This window comes from Numenius arquata, chromosome 10 (genome assembly GCF_964106895.1).
Source record: "Numenius arquata chromosome 10, bNumArq3.hap1.1, whole genome shotgun sequence".
Classification (NCBI taxonomy): domain Eukaryota; kingdom Metazoa; phylum Chordata; class Aves; order Charadriiformes; family Scolopacidae; genus Numenius; species Numenius arquata.
In genome coordinates, this window is record NC_133585.1 from 4,785,828 (window position 1) to 4,805,376 (window position 19,549).

At 50.4% G+C, this 19,549-nt stretch overlaps 1 protein-coding gene across 2 annotated transcripts in view; it reads right to left on the reverse strand.

The window, feature by feature from the left end:
- Positions 1-1,072: 1,072 nt before the first annotated feature.
- PDLIM1 (PDZ and LIM domain 1) overlaps positions 1,073-19,549 on the reverse strand; it is a 45,118-nt gene continuing 26,641 nt past the window's right edge. Inside the window, exons 4-8 of one of the 2 annotated variants that reach the window (XM_074154377.1) lie at positions 13,215-13,276; positions 10,975-11,280; positions 6,922-7,076; positions 3,883-4,000; positions 1,086-2,417 (exon numbers count right to left, since the gene is read on the reverse strand). In XM_074154377.1, coding sequence (XP_074010478.1) covers positions 2,231-2,417; positions 3,883-4,000; positions 6,922-7,076; positions 10,975-11,280; positions 13,215-13,276 — 828 coding nt within the window. In that variant the 3' untranslated portion in view covers positions 1,086-2,230. Of the gene's footprint in view, positions 2,418-3,882; positions 4,001-6,921; positions 7,077-10,974; positions 11,281-13,214; positions 13,277-13,508; positions 13,700-19,549 lie in introns of both variants that reach the window. The other variant, XM_074154378.1, reaches the window with a different exon arrangement.

Below are 19,549 nucleotides of genomic sequence, written 5' to 3' on the forward strand. Positions count from 1 at the left end.
TGATCAAAGTCCTCCCTGAGTGATGAATGTGAGTGGCCTTGGCTGGCCTGTTCCCATAGCAATAAATTGGATCAACACTGGTATCTGCCATAGAAACCTCCGCCACCAGCCTTTGCTGCGGGAGCTCAGCGGGGCCATAAAACACCATGGGGTGATGGACAAAGTGGGGCTGGCGTGGGGAGGGCAGGGGAAAGGCCAGGCACCGATCGGGCACTTCCCTCCTGCCCCCAGAGCAACCTCTAGAACCAGCTGTGTTTTGCTGACGGAAGTTTGTAGAGCATGGAAATGTTTGGTGGCTTTGTGATGCCCCGCGTTGGGATGCACCACACCAGATGGCCCTAGTGGCTAGCGTTTTCTCTCTGCCAGGCAAGCGGGTGGCCAGGAGCCGAGAAAGCGGGGCAGGAGGAGCGTGTGGTCCCACCGCGGGGCCTGAGCACTGATCTGAGATGCAGCCAGGGCAGTTTGTTCCTGCAGCCCTCGGGTCTGTGCTTTCCCCCCCTGCCCTGGCTTTTTGTCTGGTCCTGCACTGCCAGCACAGAAAGCCTTTCCCTAGGGAAATGCGCTGTGGAGAGGAGAGAATTAACCCCCATTAGCAGCAGTGAGGGGAGATATCACCCCACCAGGCCAAAAAAACCCCGCTATCACCTTGAAAAATAAAATTGTGTTAGTATCTGAGGTTTGTGCAGGTGTGAAGGAAGCCAGGCTTTTCCCAGGGATGAGCCGGATGAGGAGTTGCTGGTTGAGCTCTGCCATCCTGGCTTGTTTGCCACTGCCCATAGAAGGAACCTGAGGGGATGAGCTAAATTTAGCCAGGCTGGAAAAATCAGTCAAGTCCCCAACTGTACAAAAAAACTGTACAGTTGATCCGGACAGTAGGAGGCTTTTAATCCTGGTGGCAGATGAAGACTGGGTTTTGGGTTTGGTTTTGGTTTGGTTGTGGTTTTTTCCTGTCTCTAGCTATTGCAGATGCTCCCGGGGGTGGAGGTGCCCTGTGCCAGAGAGGTCCTGTGTGCAGCTACAAACTCTTCTCTTTTCAACCTCCGGCAATTTGTTTTAAAGCAAAGATGAGACTACTTCTTGGAAACCATTTATTTTTATACCAAGAGAACAGCCAGCATGTCATTTGGAGGTGTAAGTGGAGAAATAACTTCACTGCAGACCACTGCTCCTCGGGCACCACCAGCCCCTCATCCAGTGTACACGGGGCATGTGTCCCCCTCCCCACATCAACCCCAGAGGTGCCCTCCAGCAGCCATGCGTGTCTGGTGGCACCGGGAGCAGGGCGATGCCTCTGGCAGCCACAGAGAGCCTTGGACAGGGCCAACCATGGCCATGGGGATCTGCCCCGGGTTGGACAAGGGGGTATGTGGTGGTGAGACCCACCCTCACCCTGAGCCCACAGTGGAGGGGGGAGAGGAGCTGGCACGGAATGGACAGGGACAGATGGACAGGGACTACGGCCACCAAAACCTTCCCCTCTTTGGTCCAGGACTCCCTGGTTTCCAACAAGCATCAAGGGGATGCGTTTTCACAGACCTCAGTTTGTGACCATTGGGGACCAGAGAGGACACCTGGGGAATGTGGTAACGGAAAGCACTGATGTGGTTCCCTCATCATGAAGTTGGACACAGAGGGGGCAGCTCTCTGGGACAGGCCACCAGTGCCAGCTATGGTCTGTGGCTTGGCCATGCCCAGCTGGCCCTTGCTGGGTGCCAGCAGGCAGATGGGCAACCTGTGAGACCAGTGTGACTTGACTCCGTCATTCCCTCCCGCCCTTCTCCAGGGTAAACATGGCACCACCTCTCCTGCTGCCCTGGGAACCCTGGAGAAAGCAGACACATCTCCCTCGTGGATTCACCCCGTTTATTGAATGCGAACAGAAGGCAAAATAACCGGGAGACAGAAGAGTTGAAATCTCTGGCTTTGGCCTCTTGATTTTCCTGTGCGATTGAGCACGAAGGAGGAAAAAAAAAATATATATATAATTCTGTGTATTAAAAAAAAAAACCAAAACAAACCCAAACAGTGAAAGAGGAGACGAAAAGAATGTTGAACAATTAGTGACATCTCATGTGAACAGACGGAGGATTAATAACGTAAGGAAACCCAAAGCCATGCCTAGCATTCCTTATTGCAAATGAGATTTGGCGGGGGGGGGGCAGGGACAGTGCTTTCCAAGGAAAAGCAGCAGCGGAGAAACCATCCCGGTCGGCTTTGTGAGCAGCGCGCTTTACTTCGGGAAGACGGTGACCACCTCGTAGCCCTCCGGGGGGATCACCCGCTCCCGCGCGTGCTTCTCGCAGTAGATTTGGTCTTCCACGAAGAAGTGTCCTTTCTGCTTGAGGTTGGTGCCGCAGTCGCTGCACACGTAGCACTCGGGGTGACGCTGCTTGTCCCGGATCTTCACAAACACCCCTCTGGGGAAAGGAATTGGCAAACCCCTCAGCACCGGGTGCCCACCACTGCCTCCCTCCTCCCCAGCCACCCCCACCCAGCCCGGACCCGCACCAGGGCTGAAGGTGGACAACTTTCTCCTGCTCCTGACAAGTTAAAAAGTAAAGGCTCTACCTCTGGTCAGGGAAATATCAACAGTGCTTTTAGAGCTCAACTTGTGCTGGAACAGGAGCCCTCCTCTGGAAGGTGTTTCCTAGCACTGGCCTGCCTAAGTTTCACAGGGACAGTCCTGTCACCTGTGGTGGCAAGAATCACTGTGATGGCATCTTTAGCAGATGGCTTTCAAACGCCCAGGATCAAACAGCAGGAAAGCACTGGCTTGACCATCTGGGGGAGCAAAATCCAGATCTGCAGGAACGGATCCAGCCAAATGTGGGCCAGCTCTTACTGGAAAATTTCACAGCTTAACCCAGCAGATGATGGGGAAAACTCCATAGCAACTCGTTAACTACCACCGGCAGCAACACAACAATGTGCCAGGAGTATCATTTTGTTCCAGCAGCCATCTATATTTTCCAAAAGTCATTAGTTTTTAGTGCTATTCATAGCCCTGTGCTTTCTCTCCAGCTCTGCTCAGCTGGTAGAATAATTGTAGGGTTTGTCTCTGGTTCGTATTTTACAGGGTATGGGTTGCCTCTGTAATGACTCTGCCAGGCCTTGGTGCTCCAAGCACGGCCAGGAACCATACAATGACATTGTAGTGGGTCTCAGCAACCATCTGATAACTCATGGTGGGCAGCATGAGCAAAATCTGGTGTCTTCCATGATGATGCAGGTGGGCTCTGGAGTCAACTGTCAAGCTAAGGGAGTTGTAAGGACATGAACACTAAGGAGAAAATGAGGGCAGAAGACTCTGTGGTCAAGCAACTGAATGGTGAAGCAAAGACATGGGTTGGGTCCACCTGCCGTCACACATGGTCAACAGCTCTACTGTGCTGTAGGTTGGACATACACACATAAAGACAACATAAATTATGTCTGCATAGACACAGTGGAGGTGTGTGGTCCTACAGCAGAACACAGCTCTCCCTGCCCACATTGCCTCTGACCACCAGGACAAGTCCCCACTCCACGGCTGGGAGCACCAAGACATGAAAAGCCTTAAATACGCAGGCCCTGAATGGAAAGGTCATTTGGTTTCTGGGTGCTGTAAAGAGATTTCAGGTAGGAAGCAAAACGCTGCAGCAACAACTGTTGTCCCACAGGGACTTGCTTTGGTTTCCATTAATACAGAACCGTGGAGGGACACCCAACTCCTGGCTCACTGCAGGGAACTGCAAAGTCAGTGCTGTCAAAGCTGGTGAAAATAAAGGTGCCTTGAGCCTGGATGTGGGTAGCTGAAGGGTTTTTGGTGGCAGTGCCTCAACACCTCACATGGGCATGGGATGCTCGGCCACAGCCTGCAACCCCAGGGACAGGCTTACTTACACAATGCCAGATCCACACTTCTCGCACATGGGCAGCTTCTGGGCATTCCCGATCGATGAGGCCACCTTTGTGGTGGGGGCTTTGACGCTCCTAAATCCAGACGGTTTGGTAGGGTCTCCTGGGGGGGTGGAAGGAGAGTGCTTCAGAGCATGTGAGATGCGTGAGATGCTCTGCCAGGGTGGGGTGATGTTCTTTAACCCCAGCTCTGAGGCAGGGATTCATGCATGGAAAGTGGGGCAGGGATTTAGGGGTGTGTGGGGAGGAGGAAGAGAAGGGACACAGCTGAACCCAGCCCTGAAAATTTGAGGGCCTGAGATTGTGGGCAGTCAGATGAGAGACTCTTCTCATCTTAACAGCCCACCAGACTTCAGCTGTTGTGTCTCGCATGCAGAGATGCACAAAGCAAAGTGAAGCCTCAGCCCCAGCCCCAGCCTTGGCAGCACCAGAGTCTGCCTGCCATGTCCTGATCACACACGTTGTGTCAAGCTGATTGCCAGATTTGGGCTCAAAAAGAGCAGGTGGGTCTCCTGGCAGACTAGGGATGACTGTCAAAGTCCTGGGCCCTGGGACACCGGGGATAACCTTGTGCTCTGCTCCTGCGTAGCATGCTCCAGGTATCTCCCTAGTGCAACCTCTCTGGGGCAAGGATGTCCCGCAGGGCCTTCACAGGAGACATCTGCTGACCTGGATGCCTACCACAGCAGTGGATCCTAGATGCAGGATACCAGGCAAGCCTTTAAATATCTGCAGTGAAAAAGGAGCCTCTTACAAAATGACTCAATTGATGTGATGAGTCTTATCTGTATGACTTCTGCAAGAGGTTCAACACCGGGCAACGAGGTGAGGAGGGCTGCAGAGACTCCCACGGTGTCTCACCAGAAACAGAGGGGGGTCCAATGGGCACCTCAGAGTGGGAGGGACACTGACAAAACTGTTCTGACTAGTGTCGAGCCAAGAGCGCACCGCAATGGTTGTTCCTGGTGTAAGGGGGAAGAAAAACCCTCCAAAGGCACACCCTGGTGACCAGAGAGGTCAGGGACACATCAGAGCCCAGGGCAGCATCACTGACAGTAGTATCTTTAAGGTCCCTTCCAACATGAACCATCCTATGATTCTACAACAAAAAAGACGAAGGAAAAAAGGAGGGAACCGCCCACCACAACCTCCCTGTCACCACTGCTCATCCCTGGGGCTGCTGACGCTGCCCTGCTTTGCCTCCGGGGCATCCTTCAGCTCAGAGGTTTGTACCCAGCTCCCTGCAGAGATGCTGGTCCAGAGGGACCAGTTCCCCAACTGGGACCACAGCCCATGCACCCCCCCCCCCAAACACAGCAGGAAGCACCTGGGCTCCGACAGAGTTACTGCAAGTGACCCTTGCCGGGAAGGAAGCAGCAGCGACCACATTTTCAGGCACTTCCCTATCACCTCTGCTCACTCCCTCTGCCTCAAACAGCGCTTTGCTCTACAACGTTGACAGCGTGTTTTTAAATCTCTCTAAAGGAATCAGCTTAATCAAATACCCGCAGGAAACATAACTTGTTCCGCCCTGTGAAACACCCTCCACCTACGAGCGCAGGGTCAGGTCTAAACACAGACCAGCCATGGTGCTTCCACAGCCCTGTGTCCCAGCTGGGGAGAAAGCTCCCTGCCACAGCTCACCATCCACGGCCTGAAGACAGGCTGGGAGAAGCAGCCACCAACATGCCGTCTATCACCCTGGACATGATCTGACTCAGCAGCAGTGGTGTTTGAGCCCGGCACTGTCTCCTCGGGGACAGACATTCCTTTGGGGCTGCGTAACCTCCCAGCCCTGCTCCGCACGGGTGATTATCGGCTCACGGTGGAGCAATGCCAAAGCCTATCCTGGCCTGTGATGGGGCAGGCAAACCTTATGCCAGAGAATCCCAACAATGCTGCAAATCTTCAAAGAAAGATAAAAATAGAGAGAGGCTTTTGCTTCTTATCTTCTTCAGCACTACTAAGCACAGGGGAGGACCTTGGATGTGTGAGAAGTCCCGGCTACTCCAGTCCCTTCCATGCAGGAGCTGAACCCTGAAGGGCAAGTTGCAAACACTCAATATTTAAAAGATGCTTTCAGGCAGCTATTTTAACAGCATACTAAAGACTCCAAGATCCTGGTTTCTTTCTTCCTATTGTTTCCTTATTTCCCTCATTTTGCTCTTTCCTGACAGATCTCTCAGACCTACCAGCACTTGGCTGATCTGCTTCCCTTTGTGGCAAATATCTCAGCACCAGGCTTTTCTTGGATGAAATTGAATGTACCACTGCCAAGCTAGTAACACAAAAGACAAAGTCCCAACTGGCCTAAGGAAAAGTCATTCTTGGAATTCTTTTCCTATTTATTTGTTGATTTTATTTTATTCAAGGGGAGAAGAGAGTACGATTTGGCTCCCACCGAAGTTAGTTGGCTTTTTTTATCTTAAAGTCTATATCCCTGAACTGTACAAGTCCAGATGTCAGATCAAGAATGCCAAGCAGAGCGAAGTTTCAGAGATTAAAAGCGATGAACTGCTCACAGTAACCCAGCTTCCATATTTTTACATTCAGCGGCAGAAGTGGATCCTTTTTCTTGTGTAGAGGGATGGAGATCAGAAGCTTTAGGACTCACTGAAGAGCCCTGTCCTGTGGTACCATTGACAGTCCTGAATCCAAGACACTCTTTAATCAGTGAATGTTACCTTAAAGGGGCAAAACTTTAGAAAGTAAAGAAGAGCTTTTGCAACTTTTGAAATTCCTTCTTGGTAACTCAATATTGTAGGGGTTTATTTCTTGAGCATTCAATGAATAAGCAACGTTATGGGCCCAAAGACACTGAAACTAATCAAGGAGAGGAAATTTAGAAGTAAGGTTAGTGAAAGGGTCTGTTTCTGTAGAAATCATATACACACAGTACCTTGAACAATCAGCAGCGAAGGATGGAAAATAAAGTTTTAGCTGTTACTCTTAAACACCATAGACAGCACAAAGAATGGCAAAAGGGAAAAGCACACTCAGTTTAGGTGTGCAGCGAGTGCTTACCTTTCTCTTCTGACTCCAAAATCTCTTGCAACACGAGGAAGGAAGCAGATTGTCTGGGTGGCTCATTTGACTCCTGATTCTCCTGGAGCATCTTGTAAACCTCAGATTCTCTGTCTACGACGATGCCGCCCGGGGGCTGGTTGTGCTGATCTAAACTGAGGAAGGAACAGAGAACGTGCTTGTTAAATGGCTGAAAACTAAAGCCAGTCCCTCCAACAAAATTTTCACAGTGCACGGTATGACTGAAGAATGAGAACGTGCAAAACAAACGCACAACAGGACGCCATAAAACATGGAGGTGCTGGATGTGCTTGCACAAGGCAGCTGCAGCCCAGGTGGGATGGGCACGCTGGGCTATCTGCGTAGGCCACTGTCAGTGGGTTCTGACCGGCCACCTCCAGCCAGTCGCCAAGCGTTCTCCCTGCTGCACAATTACTATAAGCTCCAGAAACTAAAACTTTCTCCCCAGGAAACCACTGCTCTGTTAGTAGGAAAATAAAGAACTCATGAGCTGGGATGGGAATCCCATGTGGTAGCTGTGCCATCTATGCATGGTCTTTGCATGCATAAACTACTTTACACCTCTGTGAATCTCAAATTAAGTGTATTCCATTAAAAAGAAATCTTTGGAATTACACTATGAATTGGTCCTAAAGGCCACCTTCACAAAGCAACAGCTGTAGGATCTAACTAAAAGATCCTCTGATCGGCAATAATTTAATCCGGTTTTCAAGTGACTTATTATTTCCATTTTCTAGGTGGAGACTCCAAGCCACAGCCCACTTACAGCATTTAACTAAGGTTAACAAGCAAGTCAAGGGCAGAGGGGATTTCTGCCTGCTAAGACTAAGCCCTCCTTTCAGCTGCCTCCCGAGGAGCTGCTGCTGTCACTCATGTCACGAGCAACTTGCACCCTCAGCCTAGAACCCGAGGTGCTTCAGAGGTAGCTTTTCACAGCGCAGGGTGGCTGAAAGGGTGGTCATTGTGCCACCAGAACAGCCTTTTGGGGAAAAAAAAAAAAAGAAAAAAAGAGGCTTGAGGCAGTACCTAGGATGTTCTCCTTAACCAGTTTATCCAGGATAAACTACAGACTTAAAACTGCAGGATTCACAATATCCCTTGGGAAAAGCTTTCCAACAGACAGACAGCAAAATATCAGAGGAGATTGCCATGGAGAGGTGAGCAACCCCCATACTAAAAAAAGAGTCTGGACAAACACCCGCTGGGAATGATTTAAATCAGTGGTTTTAAATTGACCAAATGCTGGTCTAGGGGATGAGCTACACGATACAGGAGGTTCCTGCCTGCCTTGTATTCTGTGGCTGGAATAAAACATCTCTGGAAAAATGAGACAACTGAGAAGTCTCCCCTGACAGCTCAATTACATAATGCAGCCTTATAAATGTAAATGGTCTATTAGGTTTCACTGTCCCTGCACCCTGTGATTGCCTGAAAAGTACATAAACATCCCGAAGTTCGGACTAAATTGCAGCGGGAGATCTTTTTCTTGAGGAGGCAACTGCATACTTTCCATGCCAATGCGCAATCGAGTCATCCGGGAGTTACTCTACATAATAAGCTCTTCGAGCATCAGAGGTAAAATCATTGCACGTGTTATAAAATGCTATTTTAAGAAATATAAGAATAGAAGAATATCATAAAATGTTTCCATCTTTAGTAATTTTCAGTGGAGCAGGAAGCACATTAGACTTGCAAGCAGCTGAACCCTTGAAGTCTGAATCTCATTTTACTGAAGCCTCTCACCCGGAATAAAATAATGAGGTGTCTTCCATTACAGAGAAAATGTCCTAGATTTTCCCAAATGAATCCACGCTCCACATTACATTCATCTTACGTAAACTCACACGTTCCCACCCCTCTATCCACCCATAAAAACATTAGGCACGAAGCCTGCCGCTGCAGTTTGCATGCTAAGAATGTTTCAATAGCATGCATTCAAAAAGCAAAGGCTGAATCATCTTAAGGAGCACTGGAGTCAGACAAAGCCATCACATTTCAACCATGCATTGTGACAGTGTGTAAAAAGTACAGATCAGCACACCCAGGTATGCACCCTATAGATATACTTGCATATACAAGACTTCCAAAAGACTATAAAAAAAACCCAAATACTTGAATTCGTACCAGCAGAGTGAAATATCTCAATTTGGCAGGGCAGAAGGATATGCTGCTTAAAGAAAAAAAAAAACAAAGAAAAATCTCCAAAACCACGCATCTTTAGAATGGGCAAGGCCACAGGCACAGGAATTGTGCTCGCAGGATAATGAGTCTCCGTATGTCGGCTGATTTATGGCACCTCCTGTTACACAGATGCTTTATCTGCAGCAACCCGTGTGTCCTTCTCCACGCACAGGAGTTCCCCCCCACGCAGAAATTTTGCAGGGGACAACTCCAACAACCTTTATTGGATTTCAGGCTCACACAAAAGCCGGGCTACAGGAAGGCCCAGTACTTGGAGCTCTCGCTTTTGCAATAAAACAATTGCTGATGCCTGGGGCATCAGTTGTGAATGTTATCAGCCGTCTGGACCAGCACAGCCAGCGGAGTGTGACCGCATGGAACTACAAGCCGGAGAGGGATTTACAGCAAGTAACTGGACTGAGTAACAAGGCAGGAGTAAATCCACCGCCTCCCATTATCTCTTGCCTGCTGGCACAGGGCAAAGCTTGGCTTCATGTGTGGCACCATGGGGGAGGACGCCAGCTTTTCTGCTTTGAAGCACATGGTGCTCAGCCCAGGAGGGGACTGTGAGCTATGAGATCTTGCTGTGCCATTTTGCTCTGTCCCACGGAGGACATGGCCCTGACCACCTCCCTGGATCACAGGTCACGCAGCTGCAAGATGCTTGGTCACATAGCGGGGTAACTCTGCTGAAGGTTCACGTCTTCTGTAACAATTCAGCCTTGACTGGAGTCCTCCTGCAAGATGGCTAAATGTGCTTTCTGCTTCACCCATCTCAATACTGAAGTCCTCCCTGTAAAACCCTGTGGGCTGTCATTTTCAGTCTTTTTTCAGTGATGCCCAGGGACAGGACAAGAGGTAATGGGCACAAACTTGAACATAGAAAGTTCCATCTAAACATGAGGAGGAACTTCTTCCCAGTGAGGGTGGCAGAGCCCTGAAACAGGCTGCCCAGAGAGGTGGTGGAGTCTCTGTCTCTGGAGACATTCAAAACTCGCTTGGATGCCATCCTGTGCAACCTGCTCTGGGTGACCCTGCTCTGGGGTTGGACTAGATGATCTCCAGAGGTCCCTTCCAACCCCTACCATTCTGTGATTCTGGGATTTAGAGGCACAGGCCAGCTGGTTCCCAACTGCCACAAAGGCAGCATCACAAGGCACTCCAGGCCTTGTGATGCTGAGGCTCTCTGCAGGTCCTGCAGACCTCAGAGCACCTTGAGCATCCTCTGCTCTTATGGGCAAAGATGCAGCCCCAAGAGCAGCAACCTGTGCAGACAAGTGGGCAGGGGTGGGAACAGAGTCCTTCATGTGCCTTGTACCTGCCCAGGCTGCTCCAAACTCATGAGTGTTATTCAGCCAAAGATGGAGACCCATGGGGACCTGCTCCAGCCTGAAATGAAATGCGCCCAGCACACAACCAGTGAAAGAAAAGCACAAGGACACGTGTGGAAGCACCTTCCAGTCACAAACAACAATCCTCATTTCAGTGCAGGAGAAACACCAGCACTCTCCTGCCCCAGCAAATCCATCTGCTGCAGGTTGCTCCTCCAGGAAAGCCACCAGCTGCTGTCACAGCCATTCTCTGCAGGTACGCAGGGGACAATGGACACACTGACAGGCTGAAACCATGTTCTGGTGCTTCCCAGGGTGTCGGACACAGACACAATGCAGAGAAAGCTCCTGTGAAGAGTCATGCACTAATGTCGCAGAAGGTGAAATGTAAATGCTGTTTCCTCGTGACTGGCCAACGCCGTGAGCCACAGACAGGGACAAGGCATTTGTGGACACCAAGATGTGGATGAAGGGATGCACCGAGCCGGTCACAGAGGCAGCGTGGGGGGTCACAGGTTACCTGGGGAAATCGGGGCTAATGGAAGAGATCTGTCCCTGCAGGGAATCCATGATGTTCCTCTGCGAATAGAGCTGCAGGGGAGAATTGAACTGCACGTGCAGAACCTTGAGTCCCGGCACCTCCACTTCCACGGGGCTCTTGGGGCAGACCTGGGCTACCTGTTTCAGCTGCTCGGGCCCCACTCGGACTTGGCTGGGGACGGAGGGGGTGCTCTGCCTCCGCTGCGGCAGCTCGGAGGTCTGCATCTGCAGGGGGTTATAGACGGAGGCGACGGGAGCCTGCATCGGGCTCATCGGCGATGGGCAGCTACGGGCCCATGAGTTCACATGAGTTTGAGTCGTGTTTGTTTGGTGGGGTTCATTTGGGTTTTACGTTGTGGAATCGAGGGAAAAACGCAGAGGAAGAAGAAAGGAAAGAAGGAAGAAATTAATGAAAGGCTAAACCAAATGCTCCAAGCGATACAAGCAGTTGCAGAATGCTGTCTGTTCCTTGTGCCGTGGGGACACACCACTGAATACATGACTTCACATTAAAGGCTTCTGGCTAATGCTGTGGCTCTGGTGGCTCTGGTCTCACACTCCAGGTGTGTCCACACAAACCCCAATTTTTTACAGGGGTTGTAAAAGCAATGAAGACATGGCAGTGGGGGTTTCACTATGAACTAGCTACCTGAGTACGCACTCGTGGTCCCACTGTCCAGCCAAGGAATGCCACCTTCGCTGCTGACCTTCCCAAAGCGAGCCTGGGTGACCTACCAAAGGGCACCTCTGATCCTAAACCAGATGTGCTCAGCAGTGGGGCTTCTCCCTGCCCTCCCCGCCCGCTTTGTGACACCAAGCCCAGTAGAGAAGGTGGGTGGTGTTTCTGTCTGTACCACAGTCCTGCATTTACATCACATACACCCTCTAAGGTCGGACCGTGGACCAGGTCCCCTTGTCATATGTCACCATGTGCAGTGGCAGGATGAGACTGACGGGTTCATACAGGCTGTGTGTCTGCTGGGTGCAGGATGGGGATGCAGAAAAAAAAGTTGGATAAACCCGTAACAAGGTTTACCACGTACAAATAGCTCATCAAAACAGACAGGCTGGAAATTAAAGGCAACAAGAAGATTGTGTGAAGGGAGAATCTACACATCCTGGGAGACCACAGTGGCTTTTTAAGGGCAGGGTGAAGCCCCTGGCTCTCACTGAACTCCAGCAGTGATTCATTTGCTTTTGACAACTCTGTGAACAAAAATGTATTAGCACTGAAGGTCTCATTCACCACCTCCCCTAGCATTCCTTTGCAACTTGCTGTGTTTCCATAAGGGAAAGATGAAAGAGATGCCATGTACCCTACATGTGGCTGGGCTGGCAATGGACCTTCCTGCTCGGGGGAGCACAGTGAGCCACAGCACTACAAGAAACCCATCTCGTTGGTGATCCCTGCAAGAAAAATGGATCATCCACGGACTTCCAGCCAAATATACCTGGCTTCCAGGGAGTGCTGTCACCTGGAGGGCACCCCAGACTAGACTAGAGATGGTATTTGACTGCCAAATGGTCCCATCAGGTGAACACAAAGTCAGATTTCCCTTGTTCTTGCTCTGCCTTTGCTCAGCCCCTGACTGAGGCTGCTGAGGTCTACCAGAAGCAAATGAGGAACAAATATCTGTCACCCCGTCTGCCAGCTGCAGCACCGAGGCTGAAGTTACATTTGTCTCCCCATTCACAAGTCAGGAATTTAGTCCAATATCCCCTAAAGCACTGTCTTGCAGCTTTTGTTGTAAAAGTGGCCAAAGTCTTCCAGGCAGTTTGGCACTGCTATACAGAGACTTAGAGCAGTTAAGCAACTTGACCAACACAGCCAGAAAGATTTCAGAAAGCTCCTGGTTTATTGTTTCCAATGTAAAAAGAGGAACCTTGGGAACTTCTGGGATAAAGTAATGTCTTTGGTGAAGCTCAGATGCAACCACAAAAATCAACAGGCCCTTTTAAGGTTGGGACCCTTTCCAATCCCATATATAAAATCGCTCACACAGGGATGAATGTTTCATCTCTGTGAAAACTCCCGTGAAAAACAAGGTTCAGTAACAAAAAAAAATGGAATGATCCAAACTTAGGCAGAGCTTTGTCTATGGATCCCAGGCCACCTGGGGACTGGGATGCACTAACTGGTACCCTTCCTGCCCAGCATCGCCCACAAAGCCAGCCCAAAATGCTAACTTTACAAAGTGCTCGTAAGAAGCTATGAGGCACCTGTTCAGACCAGCGGGCTGGTATGTCATGCTGAACGCACGCGGAAACTGCGTCGGTCTCTGCTAAACAAAGAAACACAACAGCATTAATTTCATTTCTGCATCTCGGGGAGCATTCCCCACTCCTCTGAGCCCTTCCCTGGGGAATCACAGCCAGGCTCATGCTTCTGCTCCTTCCCTTGTCCTGAAAGAGAGCTTTTGTGGGTTAAATGGGTACTCTCGCAGTGAGCTCATGTCTCCTGGAGCCTTCTCCTGTGGGCCTGGGCAAGGAGGGAGATGTGAGGAAGATACTTACGGCTTGGTAGGCTCCGGGGCCCCAGGTGACGTCTTGGACTCCACAGCATTGTTGAAGGTCTGGATGTTCTCTGAGGAGTAGAGGCCGGCTGGGCTGTTGTACTGAGCAGTGATCACTCTGGGGGCAGAAGCCGTGGCAGCAGTGAAGGGCACCGCGCTCCGGTTGTGTGCACTTCCTATGTGCCTTATTTCCTGCATGCAAAGGAGCAAAGGCAAAAAAAAAAAAAAATCAGAGGTGCTCAGGCGTGCAGGTGGGATGTGACAGGGCAGCAGTGGTGGCCTTTGCCTGTGGTGTCAGCTGAGGAGCACAGGACCATGACCACCAAAGAAGGCGAGTATCCTCCACACATCATGAGGGCACCTGGATGGCTTCAGGCTGACCTTCAGGATGCTTCAGAATTGACGTGCCGGGAATATAAGAGCTCAAAAACACTTGCAGAGCCATTAGCTCAAGCTGCCACACACTAATTAACACAAGCAGTCCCTGCAATTCCTGAAAGCAGGGCTGACTTCTATGGAAAAGTGAAGACGAGGGGCAGAAAGAGGAGCACTCCCCAATGACATCTGAAAGTTTGGCTTTCATTAAGCAAGGGCAACCCAAAAAGAAGGGCTTTGTCATTACCACAAATGCCCTGGAGCAAGTCTGCTCCTTCAGCTGAGACTGGGGTTCACAGCTGCTGTCTGCGATGAACAACTTTGGACTTTCTGGACAAGAAATTCCCACAATAAAGGTGGGAAGATGACCCTTGCTAATACAAAAGACTGTCCACAGACAGCGACAGCTAAATGCCAGAGGCTCTTCAGTGCCAAAAGTACGAGAGAGCACCCAGACGTTCTGGGTTAGCTGCAAACCAAAGGCTTCCGGAGGTATTAGCGATACTTAGAAACGCTGCTACAATTTAATAAGACAGGGGCCAAATCCAAGTTCAATAAGACATGAGGTGAGACTGAATCACAAACAGCGCTAACAAAAATGGGGAAGTTTCTAAGCCCCGTTTCTAAGCCCCATCACTAGTTCAGCACAAATTAGCAGCTTTGGGGCAGAGAGAATGACATCCAGGGCTTATTTCTCCCCAGAAAAGATGCTTGACCAAAGCAAGGAGTGGGCCCAATGGGGCCTCACCAGAGCAGGCAGAAGAAAGGACTAACATTCATAGAGGTGGTTGAAATATCCAGGGCAGAAAGACGGCACCAAAATGTGCGTTTTGAAATGTTTCAGCCGGCTGTAGAGATTGGGAATGGTTTCACCACAGGGCTAACACCCAATGGCACAGGATGAAACAGGGTAGGCCCTTCTTAATATGCTGGGCTCATGGTTCCCAGCGCTAATTAACACAACCGGTTCCCCCTCCCACTCCATACACCAACGAAGGGAGCCTTCACTGCCCTCTGAACATCTCAGGGCATTCATTTGATAGAGCTATAGTTACAGGATAAACACTCACTAGAAACAAGGATGACTAAATCCCCCTACAGATTTTTTTTCTTTAAATCGCTTTTACGTCCCCAGATTTCCTTCGGCAGTTGGCTAGCATTCCCAGACTGACAGATGGGAGTCATCTCGCTTCATGGCACTTCAAATGCTATTTATGGCATCAGGCACAGCACAGGGTCCCTCGGAGAGGAGCGGTGTGGATCCAAGCGCACTCAGGAGTTACAAGTCATTTGAAATCAGTGGGGCAGCACCAGACGTTCAGGTGTGGGGTGGCAGGACTGCTCTCCCACAGCTTTCTGGCCAAGGCGTATGGAAGCCAGCCACGGAGCTTTCCCACACACCAAAGGAAGAAAGACCCTGGAGTAATTAGCTAATCTCCCTTTGTTACAATCTCATTCAAAGCACATAACAGTGCTTATAAAAATAGTCTTTCCCGTAGCAGAAACTGTGGATTTTAGCAAAAAAAAATAATCATTACTTCAGCCTCTATATCACACCATGGGGAAAAGTATCTGATCTTATATCAGCATTAAACACACATGTTAGCCCACCATTTGGAGGCTGCAAGTAGGAGAGAGTTTCAGACATGAATATAAAGAGTTGGTTTAAAGAAAGACAGAGGCAGAAGTTTTAGGCTAAAGGGGGTTATACCGTTAGGTCAAGTAGGTTCAAAATTTAATCATGTCACAACCTATATTGAGGAAACATCAAAGTATTAACCAAGAATTACAAAAAGGAAAGTAATTCAGGGCATTTTTTAAAAAATTCTGGTTTCCTAAGTAAGTAAGGCATCTCAATTTCATACTCCACATGCACGTGGGCATGTTCCCACCCCCACCAAAGACTTTTGAATCTGTCAGCCAAGCCCAAATCAGTTTGACTGTGATGGAAGCCTCAAGGATGTTTAAGCTCCTACAAGTGCTGAGAAAATAGACAGCCAGATGGAAGAGACTGAAATCACATTAGTACCTCGACACTGAGAAGAACTGCAACACGCGCTCAGGCACAGAATCCACATAGGAGATTCTGGCCCACTTATGGCCACCCGGTAGGTGTTCTGCTGTGTGATAACATCCGAGACCATAAATTAAGCTTTCAGAAGTGTCAGGCCATCTGTAGTAGGTTTCATGTGGATAAAGTCCACTGACTATAAGCGATTTTATAACAGGTTAAATAGAGATATCGGTGCAGAAGGTGGTGTCTGAAGATTAGATTAGAAAAATCCCATCTGGAGAACAGCATAGAAGATGTATAACCTGAGAGTCTATAGTCAGGTCAAGTATTATGACAGCAATAACATTATAAAGGGCATTTGGATAATCCAAATTCTCCAGTGCTTCCTGTCATGCCATGCTGCTCTTTCTGCTTGAGCTGTAGAAGGAATTTGCAAAGAACAAGTGCTTTCATGTAGCAACCTCAAGATCAAAAGACAACGTGTTCTCACTGTCAAATGTATTTACCTAGGGATTTGCCAGAACTGCCACTCTAGACCCTGTGTTGTGCAGCAGTTTTGTTAAAGCCCCAGCTCCTGTAATCATGTGTTTATGTGAGAGTCTCTGACAATACTGGAAAAAAACCCCACCAAAATATGGCACTCCCAAAAACCTGTCCACCAGCACGCAAGTGAAAAATGTTAACCCAAACCACTGCTATACTATGGACACGTGCAGGGGCAGTGTCTGGTTTACGCATTTGAGATGTGTGGGGTTTCAGCATCTCTAAGGTTGTGGTGTTGCCAGAACTAAGGAAAAAGGGGCAAGCAGCATTAAAAAGCATCCCTGGCAGTCAGACACAAGGACATGCTCTTATCCAGACAGAGCACGACCCATCCTTTCTTTGTCAGTAGTATAGAGGAGTGTGACTAATATTAGATCTTCTTGGAGACATCTTCAGTTGGCATCTGCAGGCAGACGTGGAAGCACTTGCCTCACCCTTCCTGCAAGCCATGACACTGCCTCAGTCCCCCATCGCCGGCCCTGTCTGGAGTGGTTATCTCAGTCTAAAGCTGGGTTATGGAAGCTTCCAAGCCTCTAGGTAGGATATTCAAGAGCAGTATTTTACCACTATAAACTGATACTGTGATAGTTAAAACACTTTGCTGCACAGATAGCAGCCTCCTTCCTTTGCTGAGGTATGTCTTCAGAGGGGCTGGCGGGGTGTCCAGCCCAAGCTAAAATGGATTAGCTACTGCACAAACTTCTCTGCTTCTTAACTCAGAGAGGTCTCATCTTGCTTCACTTTCAAAATGAAAGAGACTTCTGAGGAGGAAAATAAGCCACGTAACATGAGGACCCTGTAAACCAGAAGACAACGCTTGAGTACATAGAGGATTACCGCAGTTCCACTAATCCACTTCCAGTTTACAGAGTTCAATTGATCAATCTTCTGAAAGTCCCCCACTAGGCAGAAGGTGACTTCCAACAGGATCAGGGCCACTCAGGGAGCGACCCCAGAGGAGCCAACAGCCTCCTCCCTACCTGAAAATACCTCTTCTATATGAATAGAGGAGGGCCACAAAGAAGGTCAGGGGGCTGGAGCACCTCTCCTATGAGAACAGGCTGAGAGAGTTGGGGCTGTTCAGCCTGGAGCACAATCCCACACACTCCCGAGCCCTGCAGGCACTAGTGCAAATCCTCCCCATCCCAGGGAAAAAGCTACTTCCCAATCCCAAGGATAAACAAGGTTTGCAGGACCCCAGTGCCAGGTCAAATACTCAGGTCTCCTGCCAACTGGGTCTTCTGGGTGCTGGCCATTGGTGGTAGTAGCCCTCTTTGGGGGAAGATGGGGACATTGCAAGTGCTGCACAGCAGCCTGTCCACTTGGGTACCAAGGGGCTTTTGCCATCACCCCAGCCCTCCCGACAGCGAGCCGCCAGCCGCAGCCATGGTGCCAAGCAGCGGGGATGGGGGAAAAACGTCCCTGCACCGGGGCAGGAAACGGATCAGCATTTCCTACCGCACCGGCTGCAGGCTGCGTCATGGGGGAATTATCTGGGAAAACAATGGCCCCTTCCTCCCTTTCGTCCCGCTCGCGCCAGGCTGCGCTCGGCGATGCTGAAGGCCAGCCTGTGAAACCCCCACAGTTACTTCAACCGTCACCTCCATGGCAGGGGCTGGCCGGCGGCTCACCATGTGGGCGGCTGCTTCCTCCCCACCACGCATCACAGATGGACGTGGCTACCACCATGGGACCCGCTCAGGGAACCAGACTCCAGGGAAATTCCCAGCTGTCAGTGAGGCAGACAGATGGGCAGACAGCCCAGGACGAGCCACCTCCATCTGCCGAGCCGGGGCACATCCCAGGCACCAGGAGCATAAAGCCACCCAGACACCTCCATGATCCCAGGTGTCCTCGGGCAGGTCAGGGGCAGCCCGGGGTGAGGGTGGGCTCTTGTGTCCCATCTGCCACACGGTGACGTGGCCAAGGCCATCCCGGCTGCACTGACCTCACCACGGCCAGAAACAGGAAAAACCCGGAGGCTTTTTATACTTGCTAAATAAACGAAACCAAGGCGTGAGGGGTCGGGCGCTCCTCTCCCCACAGCACGGCCTGAAGGCAGCCAGGCAGGGCTGGGGCCTCAGGGCCGCTGGCTACTGTCCCGCTCCCCTGCTTGCCCCTTCCCGGGCCACCTCCCCGCACGCAGAGGAACAGCAGGTCAAGTATGGAGTAAGGGAGGGCTGTTGGAAGCCACCTAAACCTCATTTCAGGTGCAGAGTTGTGATTTCAAGACTGGCCGCCGCAGCGATTTCCTGAGCCTCCAGCCCTCAGAGTCAGGGGATTCACTCCAACCTTACGGTACAAATTAAAAAATAAATAAATCGGCACCCAGGCTCTGGAGTTGCAGGGAGAAGCGAAAGGCTCTCGACGGAGCCTGCAAAACCCGCTGCCCCACCGGGCCCCAGAAACACGGGATTGGTTTTGCGTCCCGAGTCAGAGCCCAGGGGCCGGGGCCGGCCGGTCCTGGATTGCACACCTCGAGAGCCACGCCAAGAGGAAACAAGATTAAACGTTTCCCGGCATAAATGTTTACTCAGCTCCAAGAAAACGGGCCCCTGACCAAACCTCAGGGAAGGCAAGCGCTCTGGTCTCGCAGGCGGGGAAGAAGAGCGGAAAAGAGCAGCCAAAACCAATCCCTGGCTCCATCCTTGCCCTTGGGAAGCCGCCCGGGGAGCCCAGGCCATGCTGGGGGAAGGCTGCTGGTGCCAAACATGCGGCAACAGCTCAGAAGAAGACATCTTCGCGGCAAACTCTACCCCATGCTCTGTTTCACCAGCTGCGATCACAAGCGTTAAGAAGTGCCTTTACTTTCACCTCTCCCTCTGTTATTGTTTGGGGTTTTTCAGCTATGGAAAGATCTTTTGCAATGCTTTGAAATCCGATTAGAAATTAGGAAGGGTGCGGGGTTTTTGTTATGGTGGGGGGGGGGGGGGTAAAGCAACAAGGCTGGCTTCCCACATCCTCTCGCCTCCGCCTCCCTCGACACATTCCACATCCATGCAGTAACGCCTTTTAACCAAAACCAGCAGGTCGCAATACGCCAGCGCGGTTCCCTCGTCTGAAAAAGCCGTGTTGTTACTTTAGATACCTATTGCTTCACGCATTGCTCA